General features: G+C 42.3%; 1 protein-coding gene across 1 annotated transcript; it reads left to right on the top strand.

Moving 5' to 3' along the window:
• Positions 1-4,312: 4,312 nt before the first annotated feature.
• Positions 4,313-18,867, top strand: aco2 (aconitase 2, mitochondrial; the record flags this gene model as incomplete). Its single annotated transcript, XM_079281944.1, has 18 exons — positions 4,313-4,384; positions 6,960-7,102; positions 7,569-7,827; positions 8,797-8,889; positions 9,112-9,270; positions 9,386-9,536; positions 9,710-9,814; positions 9,905-9,996; positions 10,847-10,952; positions 11,304-11,461; positions 11,627-11,700; positions 12,405-12,516; positions 12,714-12,896; positions 13,181-13,276; positions 13,483-13,674; positions 13,877-14,009; positions 14,946-15,067; positions 15,181-18,867. The coding sequence occupies 18 exons, from the start codon at positions 4,313-4,315 to the stop codon at positions 15,310-15,312; spliced, it is 2,382 nt and encodes a 793-aa protein (XP_079138070.1). The 3' UTR covers positions 15,313-18,867.
• Positions 18,868-19,402: the final 535 nt, after the last annotated feature.

The following is a 19,402-nucleotide window of genomic DNA, read 5'->3' as shown; positions in this document are numbered from 1 at the left end:
CGGTCATTTTACATGGAAGGAACCAGAGGAAGAGATCAAGGGAGATGGATGAAAAACAAAGAGGGAAGGACACTGCTATCCAGCTATAGACGAAGAATGATGTTTATGTTCTATAGATGTAGAAAGCAGAGCAAATAGACATTCTCAGTAATTAATGGTGATATACTTGCAAGCAAATACTATTGAGACGTTTGTTTTCGTCTAAACACAGCACTAAAATATATCAGAACGTGCATATTAATGCCATTTGCCAGTTTGAACTATTGCAATTTTTAAATTTTTTTAAAGAAAACCAAAAGAAATACGCACAGACTGCATCACAGTGAAGAAAGGCTGCTAATTCAGGTACCTTTGGTCACAATAAACTGACAGACACTTGGCGGAGCGGTTTGGTAAATGTATCAGTTAAGTGAGACGTGTCATTGATTTACATAATTATTTGAATGGCACACTCAAGCCTCCATAAAGCTATATCATTGATCTGATGAAAGCAAGGGATATTCACGTCTGCATGTATGAGACCAGTGGCAGTGTCACGTCTTAATACGCTTTGGATTGAGAGATTTCTATGCTGAACTGTGAAGGCAAACGTTCAAAAAAATATAGATATAAAAATGGACAATTTGTTGAGAAGTGTCTTTGAAGCCATCATAACTAGATTTAGTTCACCAGAACGCTTTTAGGAATCTAATAGACAGGCTAGCAAAAATACAGTTTCGATGTGTGATAAGTGAGCAAATTAACTTACACCATGACTATTTCTATACAATAACACACAGCAATTATACGCGTCTTATATTTTGCTTTCACCGACTGCAGGATCTACTGACGGATGCAACAGATGCCGTGTTGTGGGCTTCATAAATCCTTCATAATCTGAATCCCATGGAGTGCTTCCTGCTTAATGCTTTCACACAGTCACACAGGGTCCATCCCCCCCCATGCACAGTCAAACCGAATGGAAAATGACAGGCTAGAAGAAGAACATAAGCAAAACAATAAAACCACAAGACAAGCAAAGAAAGAAGGTGTAAAATGGCAGGGCAGTTGGTCGACTTCCCAGAACACCATTTCCCACCATGCAGTGCGAGGAATAACCCCCTCCCCTCCCCCCATAGGCATACACACACACGCACACAAACAATTCACTCACATTCACTTCCCTGCCAGATGGGGCTTCGGAGGCTAAGATTAGGAAGACGCCTCCGATTAAAGACAATTCTAATGTTATTACAGATAAAGCTGCACAGGGCTGGGGGGGGGGGGAGGGGGACATTTCAAGACGAGATTTACATTTCCCCTATCGCATGAAAAAGGTGACATTGGAGAAAAAGATGGGGGTAGGTTGGAATGGGCTATAAATAGGTCCCCATTTTGCATCATCTATGGTGCAAATTCCTCTCCACCACCTGAGTTCAAAGTGAGTGGGAGTGACTGTAGAAAATGGGATCTTTGAGCACAGGAGGTCCATCACCTGCACGAGCCATCATCACTAAAAAACATTGTGTGCACACGCAGCTAAGCTACCTACAGCAGCATTTCTCTCATTATAAAGAGGCAACAGCAGGAGACACAAGATGTCCAATGTCATGCAATGACATTAAAGGAATAGCTCAGTTAATAGGTGCCGATGTGTTGCTTTGGGAGTGCAATGAATGCTTCGAATCTTAAAGAACAGCTTGACATTTCAATAAATAAATAAAAAATCACCCCCAATCTTTCACGTTGATGAATGATAAATCTCGTCTGCTGTGCTCATATTTGTATTATTCACCTGCAGATCCTTGAAAAAGGGAGCTAGATACATTTTTACAGGCCTGTTGTTGCGGGTCAGAGCAACGGCAGGCTCTACGGTGCTATTTTTGTTTACATCGACTCATTATCAGAGCCGCAAATGTGTGGCACTGTGTGCTGCAAAGTATCCACTGCATGTCAGGTTTGATCTATTTAAGCAGCACATCCACGGTGAGCTTACAAGTAGCACAAGCTAAAGTGCAGATGTATGAAAGCAAAAGGGCCTAAAGAGAGATTAGAACTGAGGGTTAAGCACATATAGAGAGGCCTGTGCGGAACAGAGTGGTCCCCACACATACAACAGCACATGATGTTATCAGGATTTTATTCTTTTGTTACAAAAAGGCCCCTCACTTCAATTTCCTCCCATTAGAATTTTAAACAGATTGACGTTTATAGACCTCTTTGAATTGGGAATATGTTGCATATCTACCAGATGCCAAATAATGGAGGTAAATGTGCAAGACGAGGGTTGAGATTGGAGAAATATCCTCCAGGTTTGCCTGTGTGACGACAAGCTTGGATGATAATAAGGGGACAGGGTCGACCTGGGGATTACTGCCATATGTCAAGTCAAAAGGCACTGGAGCAGAAAGGACACTGGTTCAGCTGACACCCGTGCCAAATTGTCCCTGTAAATTAAAGGATAAGGCTAATTAAGTGGGGAACCAGTATGTGCTCACTGAGCATTGAAGAAGAGAGCATCGCCCCATTATAAACAACCCCTTCAAACACCGTATAAAATGGAAAATACCCATGACAGCTGAGCAGACTGGGTCACTTCAGCTAATACATAACGGGCTAAGACGAAAACAAAAGAGGAGTCTTCAATCAATGGCTGAACCAGTGCAGTCATTCATTTCAGTCAGAACATTTTGTTCCAAGCAAGAAGACATCAACACACAGCAACATGCTGCTGACAATGAACACGCCTGTGCATTTAAATAGAATTAACCTATTTCATACACCGGCTGACATTTAATTACTCACCTACCGTCACTGATGCACTAGCTCCACTTGTACTCCTGCGTTTGTTATAATTCCCTTGTGTTGTCTCGGATTTCAAGGCGGATGTGTCGAGTCGGTGATTCAGATGCTGACCACTAGATATTTTTCACCTTATTGTTGTTGAATGTCTTAACTGCTGCCCCAATTCTCAAATGGACACAGGCTTTCCCAGTTTGTCTTCAGCTGACAGTTTGCATGGAGGGTCCAGGGAAACTTTACTGTTTGACAACCCGGCGTATTTATACAGGGTGACTCGCCCACACGGCCGTGACGGCAGGGACTACTTTCTTCATATTATAGTAGCTGCTGCTTTATTATTCCATATAACGGCATTACTGCATTATGTTCTCCTCTCAACAAACCATTAATGTTATCTCCATGCACATTATCTATATTATTATTAACGAGCGGATAAGGTTTTTAAAACAACAACAATACTGAAAACAAAAAGATAACTGTTCACTCACTCGTCACTTTCTAGACAAGATGTCAATTCATAGTCTTCCTCGAAAAACAGCGACGCCAAAAAATCATAAAATTAGGCCATTTTTCTCTGTTTACCTTGCGGGCTCTAGTTTAATTGGCGGAGGGATATTTGTAGTTTTCTGTGGTGCTGAACAATTTGCTAAAAATACAAGCGGTGATAGCAACAGAGTCTCTATTGGCTGAGATGGGGGAGGACCATCAGATTATTGGGCTGCATCGTCCACTCAGCAGCTAAAGAGACCTGACTTTCACCAGGGGCTTGTGGGAGATGGTGTTCTTATCACTAAATGGTGTGTGGTAATGAGAGTGTTAAATTATAAGACGTGCTTTAGGGTATTTTGAAGTATTGTGTGATGGATTAGAGGTAGAGAAAATGATCAAAATAGGATAGGGTTGAAATGACGCACCAATGGAACACATGGTACAGAAGCCCAAATATACTATTTACATTTGCTTACTTCAGTGTCCTCCAGCCAAGGTTATGTTATGCTTTTATGCAATTAGTGTCCAATATTGCATTAAACTATGAAAAGATACTCATTATATTGATATCATATTATATGTGATCGCATGCTATTTATTATATTACATTATAAATATGGTGTTAAGTAAGTATTGAGAACTTTACTGAAGAAAATAAGTAATACTACACTGTTAGGACGGTAAATTCTGAAAACTGACATATCATATGTAAATGTAGTGTGCTATGCCGAAGTGTACCTGAGCAAGACACTGAACCTCTACCTGCTCCCCGGGCGCCCGTCATTGGCAGCCCACTGCTCCCGACATAGGGATGGGTCAAATGCAGAGAACTTTTTAACTTTTTGCGGGACACAATATTATATATTACATATTATTATATACACGTATATAAACATTATTATTTTTAATGATGTTGCCAATATTCTATTTTAATTATAAATACATTGCTTTATTTATACACAAGCTTTATTATATTTAATATTTTGTATTTATTATTTAACCCAATGATACAATAACGGGCTCCTTCATCCTGTTACGTCACATGTGGGCGACACATTCATCTTTGTCAGTGAACAAAATGGCGTCTTACTGCTTAACTGTGACTAGGCTGCGGGTAAGAAAACGTTATTTTACTCTTTCAGAGTTCGTAAATGCCTTGCTGTCGAGTACATGTGTGACAACAGATATGTTATGTCGTGTAGTAAAGCCGCCATTGTTTGAGTTTGACGGACGACGGGGTAAATCGATTAGAGCGCGCACCGAGCCGCTCGAGACAGGTCACGGTGTCCTCGCTTGACTCACGACAACGACTCATTCGAACGGTTATAAACTATTACCGACCTTACAGCAACCACTATTATACCGTATTATTGTTAACAGCAGTGTCAACTTCAGTCAACATTAAACGAATAGAGGCTGAGAACGGCTCTAGGTGCCCAGATGTTTGCAAGGTGATCGCAAGGTTACGGAGAAAGAAGACGAAAATGGTTGCCAGAGTAACGTGGTTGAGTTGTCTGTTGTATGTTAACTCCCTTAGCCAACATTTATGAGAGGATGACGTTGTCGTTTTTTCCATTTAAGGGTAATCAATTGACAATGTGTAAAAAGCCACAGTCCTCAGTCTCACCTTTTTTAAATCACGTTTAGTTTATTATTTGGGTCGCGGTAGATAGCATATTATTACATTGAGTTGACATTACATGAAAACTATGCATTCAAACAGGTTCTTTATGAACCACCAGCACCTGCTACCTGTTACTCTCAAAATAAGTGTTACCCTGTTACCTCTCGTGCTTATACATAGTAAACAGTCGACTGTATCGGTCACTAACAGCCTAGCAGGGGAGGCTACCCACTGAAATATGAGCTCTATAAACTTTCACCCAGTTTTTTCTAGGCACAGTGACTTTTCACTGAATATCAACACTGAGGGTCAGATAGTAAGAGCATCCTACTATCTGTATTGCCTACTATCACTCATTGGCATGGGTATAATAATGATATTATTATAGCTTGCTTGGCTGGTAGTGGCAAATGACCTCACCTATGGAGTGGTCTCGTGTGACGTCACAGTTTAGCTGTCGGCCATGTTGGAGTACACACAAAGCCACTGGCATGCACGGCTGAGTCGCATAACCTATCGGTGGTGAACTTTTGTGCTGTCTTTGGTTGTGGCAGCAGAGCTGATAGACAAGAAATCATTCTTTCGTTTGCCAGCGGTCATTACACATCAAGGAAATGACACGAAGGAGCTATCCAAGCGACGTCGCGAGAAATGGCTGTCACGCATCTCTTGAGATATAAAGGAATGGAATTTGGCGTACACTAGAGTATGTGCGGATCACTTTATAAGTGGTCAGTGATTTTATTTACAAATTCGTTTGTGAACAGTATTTAATAAAGGAAATATAAATTAAACTTGGACATGATAAGGTTTCCGAAGCTTCATCGGCCCGTGACAGCAGTCGGTGCCAGAGACGTGTCGAGCGTGTACAACAGGCGAAACACATAGATGCAGCCTCAGCATTGCTTGATATGAGTTTAACGTCGGATCATATATATATATATGTATATATATGTATATATATATATATGTGTGGGGGGGATGAAGTTAGGAGTTAGTTGAAAGTGAATTCCTACACACCGCACACAATGACATGCACGTACAATGTAAACAAACACACGTGTCTGTTTGCGCTGAGTAAACATTGAATATTGCTAAATATCGGACCAGATCTGTATATATTTACTCTCCCAATGACGAGATGAGAATTGTCGACGACCGTTGCTTTGACGTCTCGGACCCATCCACTGACAAACTGATTATAAGCGTCGAGCCCTTTGTAGCACTCCAACTCGTCTTTCGTGTAAGGACTCGGGGTGTTCACGAGATACGCGTAGATGTTGGCGTAGTTTACCGATGGAAGATAAGTAGGATCGGCACTGAAACGATCTGCACTCATCGTATAGGGATCCAAGTTACCAATAACCTTCAATTTGGCCAGGTAGCGAACCTTTGATGCACTATCCAGTGATTCAAAGTATGGTATTTTCGCCGCACTTCCTTGTTTACGCGCCGCCATGTAGGATCTGTATGTACTCCAACATGGCCGACCGACCTCGTAACTAAGGAGATCGTGACGTCGGTGAGACCACTCCATTACTAGAAACTTTCACCCAGTTTTTTCTGGGCACAGTGACTTTCCACTGAATATCAACACTGAGGGTCAGATCGTAAGAGCATCCTACTATCTGTATAGCCATGGGTATAATAATGATATTATTATAGCTTGCTTTGCTGGTAGTGGCAAATGACCTCACCTATTACAAATTACTCAAAAACCTGATGCAGTGTCCTGATTAAACAGTCAGTCTAATAAAGCTTTACATTGCGGACTTTTAAGTTATTGAAAGAATATCTTGAAAGGTTTCATACCGTCTGATAATGCTGTAGCAGGAAGATTTGGGCAGGATTTATTTTAACACCCTGTACTCATTACTAGCATGAACAAAATCCTGAACATTCAAATTCAGTCTTCACGATACAGCACAAAAAGTTTTAATTGCCTGTGCTTCCCCTTCATAGTTATGATGTAACTCAGAACTGAATGTGTTAGTCGTGGACTGCACAGTAAAACATTGTTTATGGTGTTATTCCTCAAAACTGTCTTCTGTTTCCTCTGGTCTAGCTCGCCCTTGGAACCGGGGCAAGGCGTATTCATGTCTCCGCGGCCTTCAGCGCCAAGGCCAAGGTGGCCATGAGCCGCTTTGAGCCTGGCTCCAGCATTAACTATGAGAAGATGCACGAGAACATCAACATCGTGCGCAGGAGGTCAGCGGTTGCCCTTCTCAGAAATACACATGAACATACAGAGTTTGATTTACAGTTTCGCTCACGAGGAATAGCTGGTGTTTGTTACAGCTGCACAGTTAATCTTAGCTTTAACCACAGTGTTGACTTGTGAGACCCAGCCGGGCCCACCGAGCTAACTTTAGACATCCTGGTGTTTCTCTCTCACTGAGCTTAACACATGCTGTAATCAGGAATAGGAAAAGCCTTTTGTGTGGCTGTTATATGACTATTATATGAAAAGTTAAAGTGTTTGCTGTCCTGATAAGTTTCTTTTTGGTGTTGAGGGCTTTTTCCATGATTCTTTGCAACAGACAAGATAGGACACTACAAGAACACTTAAAATACATTTGTATAGATATTACAAGTTTTTAGCTTATAGTATCTACAATTCATGTCCAGCACATCACAGTTTTCAATGCATGTTTCCTTTAATCCACGCCACCAGGCTCAGCAGGCCTCTCACTCTGTCGGAGAAGATTGTGTACGGTCACCTGGATGATCCAGCAGGGCAGGATATCGACCGCGGCCGCACCTATCTGCGCCTGCGTCCAGACCGCGTGGCTATGCAGGATGCTACTGCTCAGATGGCAATGCTTCAGTTCATCAGCAGCGGTCTGCCCAGGGTGGCGGTTCCCTCCACCATCCACTGTGATCACCTGATCGAGGCGCAGATCGGAGGGCTGGAGGACCTGCAAAGGGCCAAGGTTAGGACAGATTGATGGAGTATTATACGCAGTATATTGTACATATAGTTTCATGGTACAGTCATCAGTTGCAAATTGACATCAGAAGTAGGGTTGCAAAATTCTGGGAATTGGTGTAAACTTTCCATGGGAATTAACAGGAATTTATGGGAAGAAACGGGAAACAAAATAAAATGTAAATATAGGGGTTATCTTCCCAGGCTGTGTTTATCACGTCATATGCAGATGTAAACAAACCCTTCACATGCGATTAAGCAGACATATTCTGTTCAATTACCAACTAAATCCTTTAATTTGTCAATTACCTACTGTGTGAAATGTACCATGTAGTTAGCTAGCAAGTTAACTGATGGGGAACGGTACTTTGAGAATTTGAGCCAACAATGCGAGCTGTGTGCAGACTTAGGGTTTAAAGTCAACAACTAATTCATAAATGAAATGTTTTACAAAAATGTAAAACTCCTCAATTAGCAAGCTCAATGAAGCTACATCCAACATTGCAACAGCTAGCTAGCAAAAAACTAGCAGAGAGATGTTATAAACTGTGTACTTTAACTGAAATATCATAAAGAACTATAATCTATTCACTCCGGTAATGAAACCTAAATTTACATCATGAAAGCATGTTGTCATTTGATTCAGCCAATGCAGCAGCTGTGGGCTGCACATGTGACGGGAGAATTCACTGTGCATGTAGAGGGTTGTAATTTTACTGGCAAAGGATCTGTACATGTGAGGGAAGAGTGGCTGCTGAGTGCAGTGCGTGGTTATAATCCCATTCAATGATTATACTTTCAACCAAAACATGCCATAAGACCGAGTGTTGTTTTTTGACAGTTTAATCAAATTGTCTGTTGAAGTACAGGATTCAGCCTTAAGTGTTGCAGCCAAGTTTATTATGTTTTGGTTCCATCACGGATACTCCAGTGTCATATATGACGAACTCGTCCACATTCACCTTTAACACAGGAAGTAAACGAGGAGGTGTACAACTTTCTTGCCACTGCTGCTGCCAAATATGGGGTTGGCTTCTGGAAACCCGGATCAGGGATCATCCATCAGGTACAGTACACTGATTTTATAACAATGCTGTAAATGGCTTTTCTAATACTGGAAAATGTGTTTTGCATATTGTTTCTCTTGGATATTTGACCGTCACTTTACAGAATGATGAAAGTGTCCTTCCAGAAGTGTAGTCCATTTCAAATAGCAGTCTGTCGAAATTGTATGTCCCAAGGGAAAAATGTGTGGCTGACTGTTAATGTCCCTTTTTTACTTGGACAGATCATCCTGGAGAACTATGCCTATCCTGGAGTGATGCTGATTGGTACCGACTCCCACACTCCCAATGGCGGTGGCCTGGGGTCCATCTGTATTGGAGTGGGTGGAGCTGATGCCGTGGATGTCATGGCTGGAATCCCTTGGGAGCTCAAGTGTCCGAATGTGAGTTCTCGACACCTGAAATCTTGTATATGAATTTTAATTTCATGAGCAGTTTCAACCACTTAATCGGTTTGTTTTGTTTAAGCCTGTGTGGTTTTTTCTTTTTTTCCATCAGGTGATTGGAGTGAAGCTGACGGGAAGCTTGTCTGGCTGGACTTCTCCAAAGGATGTCATCCTGAAGGTAGCTGGCATCCTGACTGTGAAGGGCGGAACTGGAGCCATTGTGGAGTATCATGGGCCTGGAGTTGACTCCATCTCCTGCACTGGTAAGGATGAGATACAATACGAGACCTGAAACGCTGGTGGAAGACCTTCTGTGTTTACATCTGAAAGTCAAAGACAGGAGACTGCTTAAACTAACGTCCATATCTTGCTGGATGTCTTCAGACTTGAGGCAGTATATTTTACTCCAAGGGTAAAGTGACACAATTTTTTTCAGGAATGGCCACTATCTGTAACATGGGTGCTGAAATTGGAGCCACCACGTCCATCTTCCCCTACAACCACCGCATGAAGACGTACATGGAGAAGACTGGCCGTGGAGGTCAGTCTCCTACTGTTCGTGTCTTGTCTGTTTAGTCTTCATTCACTGTGTCTTACCTCCAACTGTGTCCCCTTCTTCATCCCCTCTCAGAGATTGCTGCTGTGACTGATCAGTTCAAAGATGACTTGGTCCCAGATAATGGCTGTGAATACGACCAGGTCATAGAGATTAACCTGAGCGAGGTGAGTCAAAACATCAGTCGTCCAAATGTCCAAATCCATCCTACATACTATTCTTTACTGTCGTACTAATAGCCATGGTATAGTGCTGCTTCAGTAGTATGCAAAGAACTCTGTATACTTTTGGAATGGTCAAAACTGACTTTAGGATGTCCAAACCAACCAAGATTTTCTGGAGCAGTCTTTCACCACCTCTCCCAAATATTTTAATTATTTTCCAGCTGTGAACAGCTTCTCCACTTCCTCTGTGCATTGCCTTGTGAGAGAATAATGTCCATCAACAGCACACTGTATTTAGTATCCATGAGGCATGTTTAAGTATTATTCTTTTAGTCACTTTTCCAGTGTGAATACAATACAAACTTACCTAGAATCAGGAAGTAGAATGGATTTAAGTCCTACCACCATAAAACATGTGGGGCTCACTGTGTGAGGACACAGGAGTCACAGTGTTGTGTATTAGATAATCTGATTAGGGCGTGCTATGTAAGACAAGCATGTCATCATAGAAACCTGTTAATTAAAACATTGATTAGCTTAATGAATGACCTATATACTGATACTGGGCGCTAAACCAAGAATCACTGACCTACCATCTTTGTTATGCTGGTATCCTGAGAAGATTGCAAGTGCTGTTCACTAAAAAATAAAATAATTTAGTCATGTACCGTCGCTTTGTCTTGTTTTGGTATCATGTGGTTATAATGGTGCATTAGGCAGCTTAATTGTGCTTTTAGTGTTCCTCTTTTAATATTATACTGTGTATATCTATATTATAGCATACGCAAACATGTCCCACATTTACTCATATTCTGACGTTGCTTCATTAAGCGTGGTTTCCCTCCTCTCACAGTTGAAGCCCCACATCAACGGACCGTTCACCCCTGACCTGGCTCACCCCGTGTCTCAGATCGGAGCGACAGCTAAGAAGAACGGCTGGCCCCTGGAGGTTAAAGTTGGTCAGTATTTGTGACACCGCTGTATTATCTTACAATCGTCCATGTTTTAAATGCTTTGTCTCAAGAAATTGGATATTTCTCATTTTTGTTCCTGCGAACTGTGTTGTTGACCAGATATGATGAGGTCGCATTACAGCCCTGTCATGCGGTCCTCCAAAGGATATTACTACTGAGTGCAATATAGTTCCAATCATTGACAGAATGACGAGAACATGATGACAATTTTCCTCTCGTATCGTATACAAATTTCGAGGAATACTTCCAACCTGCCACTGTAGCTGTATACACATTCACTTTAGTGTTCTTGTTCTCAGTTCTCCTCTTACAGACATTGAACTTTGTCTCCTGCAGGTCTGATCGGCAGCTGCACCAACTCGAGTTACGAGGACATGGGCAGGGCGGCCTCTCTGGCCAAGCAGGCTCTGGATAGAGGTATGAAGTGCAAGGCCCAGTTCACAGTCACCCCTGGCTCTGAGCAGATCCGCGCCACGATCGAGAGAGATGGATATGTGAGTCAGAACCTCCCCCAACATTTAGCGAGTGACCCATAGCATATTGGCAGCTTGTTTCCTGTTTTTTTTCATTTTACACATAATACATTTATACAGTTGTGTGTGTTTGAAGATGCAGGAAAGGATTTCTTTTTAAAAATGTTCATGTTTTCCCTCTTTCAGGCCAAGATCCTGAGTGATGTTGGTGGAATCGTCCTTGCCAATGCGTGTGGACCCTGCATCGGACAGTGGGACAGGTATGAACCTCATTTGTAATTGGCTAATTGTTCCCCACTGACAGCAGCGTCATGGCAGTTGATTAGTCTGTTCTGCCAATGCTTTGGTCCAAAATACCTCAACAACCACTGGCCAGATTGCCACGACGCTTTGCAGAAGTATCTCCAGATGTTGATTTCGGAGTATTTCCTCTTTACCAACACTGGTTCTTGACTGGATTTCCATTAAATGTACCATGAATATTTACATGAATACTACTGTTTCTGGTGACCTTTCCTCTCATACTACCAGTGCACCATTTAAAAAAAACTTTACACAAGAAATATCAATCTAAAGAGAGCGCTTCATGCTCATCAGAACTCTTCCAATTTTGGACGTTTGATAAACTTTCTTGTAGGATTAATCAGAGGCCAAAATGACACATTTATAGGCAGTGAATCTTAGAGGCAGATTGTCATGAGATTTACTCATGAACCCCTCTAGTAAGGCTGTAAGAACCGGGAAATCATCAAAATGTTGTTCCTTCCAACACTTTCATGTTGTTGCTTGTAATGTACACTGTAGTCTAGTAGCAGGCCGGTAGACTTTTAGTCTTGTAAACTGATATCAAACAGGTTGCTCACTGCACAAAGGTATCAAAGATCAAACAAAATAATTCCTCTGAGTGATGCAGGTTCGACCCAATGCATCATACTAACATGCTCTGTGTTTTCACTTTCTTCAGGAAGGATGTGAAAAAAGGAGAGAAGAATACGATTGTCACGTCCTACAACAGGAACTTCACCGCTAGGAACGACGCTAACCCAGCTACGCATGCTTTTGTCACCTCTCCTGAGGTAAGAAGTACTAAAGGTTAAACACCAAGCAAAAGAAACAACAACAAGCTCAGCGACTCAATAGACGGGCTTACAGTAGCTCACGCATACAGCATAGTGGCTGCGTGGAGGACTTGACAATGACATTCTTATTTGTGTTTCCCTCGATGGCTTTGACATTTGCTCACCCTAAATGCCTTTTCTGTAATTCAATGTAGATCGTCACTGCCATGGCGATCGCCGGGACCCTCGACTTCGACCCAGAGACCGACTACCTGACCGCTCCGAATGGAGAGAAGTTCAAGCTGGAAGCCCCCACCGGTGATGAGCTCCCCACAAAAGACTTCGACCCGGGCCAGGACACCTACCAGTACCCCCCCGCCGAAGGCACCTCAATAATGGTATTTTTGATTTTATATATTTTTTTAAAGATGCAGTATCTGATCCCAAATATGAAACAGCCTTTTAGTGAGCTGAGTTTGAACCAGCACAAGAAACAGTGTGATCAAGGCTTGTTTTGATAGAAAAGGTGTAATGTGACCGTTGTCTAGACAGAAAAAGACACAAACATTATTTTTGGTGTATGAATAAAACGCAGTTTGATCTGGAAGTTGTCTGCCCCATTATCCTTTGAAAATATTCTTGGAAGAACATTTAGATCTTCCTCTGATTTGATGTTGTTCAGGTGAACGTGAGCCCCTCCAGCAACCGTCTGCAGCTTCTGGAGCCCTTCGACAGGTGGCACGGAAAAGACATGGAGGACATGAGGATCCTCATCAAGGTGAGCAGTGAAATGGAAGGAAAGTTGTGGTGGACTAGTGCAGATTACAGGACTTTTATTGTATTATATTATATTATCATGTTTTAGCTCATTCTTTCACGACGCTGTTTAAAACTCCACTGAATTATTTAAATGTTGTGTTTAACAGCCGTTGTTTCTCATCTGTTACTTAACTTCCTGTCCTCGCTTTTCCTCCGCCGCTGTAGGTGAAGGGAAAGTGCACCACTGACCACATCAGCGCTGCCGGGCCCTGGCTGAAATTCCGCGGTCACCTGGACAACATCTCCAACAATATGCTGATTGGTGCAGTGAACATTGACAATGACGGCATCAACAAGGTGAAGAACCTGCTGACGGGAGAGTTCGGAGGTGTGCCTGATGTGGCCCGCCACTACAAGGTGAGTGTGATGGGCCGTGTGCGTTGATGAACTGAACTTTATAACCGTGAACCGATACGAAGGCTTGATCTACTGCAGGGCTGCTGTTTTAGACCTCGTTAGTTCCAGCAACCTATCGCCTCCTTGGGACTTTACTTGTCTTCTCTGTCCTGACAGCAGTTAAAATGTTTTCTTTTTGTCTTTGTTTAACTGTATAATCCAGGCCAATGGAGTGAACTGGGTGGTGGTTGGAGATGAGAACTATGGCGAAGGGTCCAGTAGAGAGCACGCTGCCCTAGAACCCCGACACCTGGGAGGACGCGCCATTATCGTCAAAAGCTTTGCCAGAATCCACGGTAAGTTTCAGAGCACAACAAGAGAAAACATGCAAACATCATATGCATCACTACAGCCATGTGCAATTCTATTATGCGTCTGTGGCGCGATGTTTTCGGGTAGTCCTTCTGTTCCTTTCTCGTGAACGCAATATCTCTGGACGGACTTTCAGTAGATCCGGCACAAACATCTACTTGCGGATGAACTGATTAGAATCTGGTGGTCAAAGGTCACAAGACACATTTTTGGCCATAACTCAAGAATTCATATGCTGGTGATGACAATTTCACACCAATGTCTGAAAGGATAAAATGAGGAATTGATCACATTTTGGCCAGACGTGGATGTAAACTGCAACTTGGCTGGTTGGCGGAGGCCTACAACCACAACCATACACTTACACACATGCAGAGGCAACAGGGCAGCAGTGTCTTAATCTGTATGTTTGGGTTCCAGAGCAAGCTGATTATTTAGTCTGGCATGTTTACAGTCTGCCAGAATAAAGAGTGTCTATGAGAGTCTCCAAGTTATACTTACAGTCCATTAGGGCCAGTTTATTACTGTCGACTGGCGGTAGGTGGGGCGATGAAAGCCTGTCTGATCTAAGCAGTGCTGCTTTCATTTGTGTGAAAAGAGTTCCTCAGAACCAGAAACACACCAAATAAATGCTGTTGCGTGTAGTTGATAGTTTGCATGTCTGTCAACAAAGCTTTCAACATAATTTGGTCTTGACGAATAACATTTCCAATCACATGAATTCTGTGTAAATGGAACAGCTAATTCATCCCGAGAACCGGAGACGCATGCTTTAATCTCCGTGACCTTGTATTTCTGTGTAACCGATATACTCCTGACAGACGAGGAGCCCTTCTCTGGTTACCTGATGGAAGTACAGTGTGAGTCGGCGTGTTGCCGTTCCGTCTCATTTTTCCATCTGCTTTCTTTTTCCTCCTCAGAGACGAATCTGAAGAAGCAGGGACTGCTGCCTCTGACTTTTGCCGAGCCCCACGACTACGACAAAATTCGCCCCGATGACAAGATTTCAATCAATGGGCTGCAAACCCTTGTTCCCGGCAAGGTGAGGAATATTCTGCACTAATGAAACACCGACAGCCGAGCTTCTCTTAACATTACGCTGAAGATAAACAGGATGAATGTTTGACACATGATCTCGTTTTCCTCCTACCTCAGGCCCTCACGGCAGTAGTCAAGCACAGCGATGGCAGCCAGGAGTCCATCACTCTAAACCACACCTTCAATGAGACGCAGATCGAGTGGTTCAAGGCCGGCTCCGCTCTCAACAGGATGAAGGAGCTCCAGTAATTGGTGGAGAGGAGGGAGGCGGGGCCTATAGGGGCCGCTGAGGGGCCTTGGCGTGGGTTAAGAAGGGGAGAAATATGGTGCAGAGAGAGAGGGGGGGCTTCACAAACAGGAAGAGACAATGTGAGCGGTAGATGGTAACCAGACTTGTTCGTGTTGATGTTGGTTTTAGGGGAACACTGTAGTCATGCTCAGTTAAAGACAACACACACACACAAGGTCGCTGTACAGATGAAAAGCGCACACACACGAGCATGTACATGCACAGACAGGATTACTATGAAAGCTCTCTCCGGCGACAGGCAGAATCACACAAACGGTCGCACATAATCGAAGCTTAGCCGTGTGCGTCTTTAATAGGCAGCATCGTTTTCACCGGCAGCACTTAGTTGTTCATCGAGTGTTTCCCTGCAGCGTTCAGCTGATTCATACACAGACGCTCATCTTTCTCTCTCAAATGGAGCATTTATTCTCCAAATGATGTGTAAATCCAGGCTGGTGGAAGCATTAACATAAAGCATGATTCATTATCAGCTACGCTATAGACACCCTTTAATGTTCAGCAGTGTACAAACCTGATTCAGGCCCTGAATAATTAAGTTATATGAACCGTTTGTCTCCAAAATAGTTTCCATCCAAACAGCTTAATAAGCTCACTGTGTTCAACTCGCATGAATGTTCTTTTCCTTCATTTCCTCCAGAACATCTTTCCCACATGCTCTCTATCATTACAATGCACCACATGGTGATGAACTCCACTAGTCGTCCTTCATTCTCCTCCTGTAGAAAGCTGCTAGAATTGCCATTATTGACTTAAACAAGCGTTCCCTTGCTTATTGTAGTTTGGAGCCACACTGTAAACACTCTACCAGGCACACTTATTTACTGTAGCGCAGTATCCTTGAAATCCCATCAGCCCTTGCACTGTCATTGGAGCCCAGTCTGCATCACTCAGTCTGAGACCTTGTGTTTCCTGCTGCTGCACTTTTTAGTTTGTGCTTACCCAGACTGCTACATTTCGGCCAACATGCAAATCTGCGTTCATTCCCCGCTGCTCTTCCATTGGTTGCTTGCTCGTTCTCTGTCTTTTTGTATGGTATAACACCCCATTGTGTGAAAACTTGGGACGAGGACACTCAACCACAACACATACACATACTGCCATTGTGTTAGCGCTATTCTTGCAATTTATTTTTCTTTCCATCTGTGTTTTGTCGTGTGTGTGTGTGTGTGTGTTATGCATGGTTGTTTTTGTTGGGTCGGTCATCGGTCTGTGTTTGCATCTGTGTGTCCCTCTTAGCTCATCCTGTCTCTCTCGTTGATCTCACCAGGCTGCTTCATGCAGTCCAAACCACAACCTGAAATGTTTGGGGACATGAGCTGTAATCAAATTTGTGTTGCTAGAAATCCAAGCAACATTTTTAACGCACATTCTGGTGTAGCATATAGACACAGGAACTCTTCTGTGCCCATAGAAATTGCAGCAAAACGTCTGCTGCGATGTCCAGAGAAAGCTCTTCTCTTTGACAGTCGGTCTTTAGTCTCGTCGTCCCAATGAAATCCTCTGGAACGAAGCTTCACAGACGTTATGTTGTTGTGGTTTCTCTGTGTTAAGGTTTTTCAGTTTGTCCTCACTATCATCTTGGAGTTGCCAGCGTGTGAAATTGCCTCGTGTAGCTGCAATGGGAGATGATGTGTTTGTCTTGGCATTGAATGTTTTTCTTCAGGATGAGGTTCGGCCCTCCATAGCATGAGGAGGCCTGCTGTCTTCTTACACACAATCTAGTGTCCAGGTGCCTGTACACTAGCACTTTGTAGAGTTCGGAAAGTAGTGTTTGGTGTGCTTCCTTTATTCTCTGCAAACATTTTACCCTTCAGCGCTCATCTCTGACATACAACTTGTAAAGTTCTTTAATTGATACACAAGATTGGAGACTGTAGAAACGTATTCAACATCATTCTTGTGTTAAGTCTTGCCATGATGCAGACCTAGTATGCACCACTGAAACAGTCTGGTTATATATTTTTGTGGGCGTGGGGATGTTTGAGGTCATTGTTGCTATGATTTGCGTGGGATTACGCTGTTTAGCTCTTAGTCTTGAAATCCGTCACTTCTTCATTGTTCAGACTACGAAGACTTCGCTTTAGATTGATAATTACAGTTACTGAGTTAAATCCCGATGTACTAAAAAAGAGTTTGGACCGGTGTGTAAATTATGTGATATATATAGCTGCACTTTGTATAGGGGTGTGTACAGAAATGATAAAATCATTGTGTGTGTGTATATGTGTATATATATATATATATATACACACACACAGAATGTGTGCAGGGTGTGTTTGTGTTGCGTTGGGATGACAAACTCTAAATGTACAAAATGTTGTCAGCCAAATCAGTGAGCCAGACTTTAATTTGAATTACAGAGGGCTGTTTTTCTTTGGCCACTTTGACTTGAAAATATGTATATAAATAAATAAAGAGAACGAGAGAGAGAGTGCAAGTAACGTGCTGCCTGTCTAAATGAGAGCTGTTAACTCTGTTTGTGACGACTCGTAACATAAAGTCATGAAATGGTGTCCCCCCCTCTGTGGTTTCACACAGTTTTGGGTTGTGGGTGAAGTTAAAGCACAGGTACTGGATTGTTGCAGCTGGGCTTCTACGGTGAAACGGGGCTTGTAATCCCTAAGTAGGTGACTCTTGGTTGCTTTGTGTATATTTCTTAATCGTTTTAGGTTTGTTCAAATCATTTTCAGGGACAGAGGTGATTAGAAACGGCAGCAGCCCAAATTTAAAGATGTTTTGGACATGAAGGGGTTATCTGTTCATAAATTCAACATTTTGAGAACCATCATGTGTTCATGCCCTCTTTAAAACCCATCACGTCGATGGTGAAACACTCCTCACCACTGTATCAGATTCACTGCCAAATATGCCTGATGGAAACACTGACATGTGAGAAGTAATGCTTAGTTGTGTTTGAGAAATCAGCCATTATTATGTGATCTTTCAAACAAATTGCCGCGTGTATCCTTATCTGATGACGTACAGAGTGTTGTTCCCTACAGAATTCACCAGGATCAATGCTTATTGGTAAAACATCTTAAAAAGTACTGATTCGTTTAATCATCCTTCGTCCTCCGTCAGCACATTTAAAAACAGCGGCGTGTGAAGCAGTTTGCTCATTCTGTGATGTACGATGATGCTTTGATGTTCACCAGTTTTAGAAAGCGCTACTGTAGAGTGACAAATCAAATGAAGGCATGCCTAGTGTGTCATTTTGTACTCAGGTGTGCTCTGTTTGGCTTCCTCTGATGTGTGTAAAGACAATTTTACAACATGCTTCACTTGTTCAGATTCATCAAATAAATATGGAATATGAACATCTGTTTTATTACAGTGATGATTCCCCTCACACTCCGGTTTCAGCATTCAACTTTTTAAAAGTAGATGGTAAAACATCTGCCTGCAAATGCCTGCAATTGTATTGCTTGAGAGGTTGAACATATCTTGACATTAACAAAATAACCAGTAAATGAATAAAGATGACGTGAAGTGAATGTATTTGTGGTTTTATTTGCTCAATGAAATGAATAATAAGCTCCTGTGATTGTCAGTCATGTAGTGTTACAGGCTTCTAGCAGCTGAGGAGGAGTTTGCTTCAGGTGTTTGTTGCTGCCCTCGTGTGCTTCTTAAGAACTCCAACAGGCTGCGATCCTCACGTTCATTATATCAACTATATTTCTACTATGGTAACGTTCATCTGTCACTTGCAGTGTCAAAACATCAACCATAATTTTGAAATATCAACATGAATACTCGCATACCTCTACATATACAAATATTCTGTGTATTGTATAATTATTTTTTTCCAATGAAACACTTTGCCGTACCAATAATAGACTATCTACTGTGGATAGTTAACTTAAAAGTTCATAAGGAAATATGTATAAAATACCCTGGAAATATTTAGGCTATACATAAACTAAGCTTGTGATTTTAGTAATTCAGATCAGAAAAATAAGTATTTGATATATTTATACTGTGTTTACACAGTACGAAATATACTAGATGTATGTAATCGTTAATGTCATT

This window comes from Melanostigma gelatinosum (assembly GCF_949748355.1).
Source record: "Melanostigma gelatinosum genome assembly, chromosome: 13".
Lineage (NCBI taxonomy): Eukaryota > Metazoa > Chordata > Actinopteri > Perciformes > Zoarcidae > Melanostigma > Melanostigma gelatinosum.
Note: the sequence above shows the minus strand (reverse complement) of the source record. Positions and strands in the feature narration are given on the sequence as shown.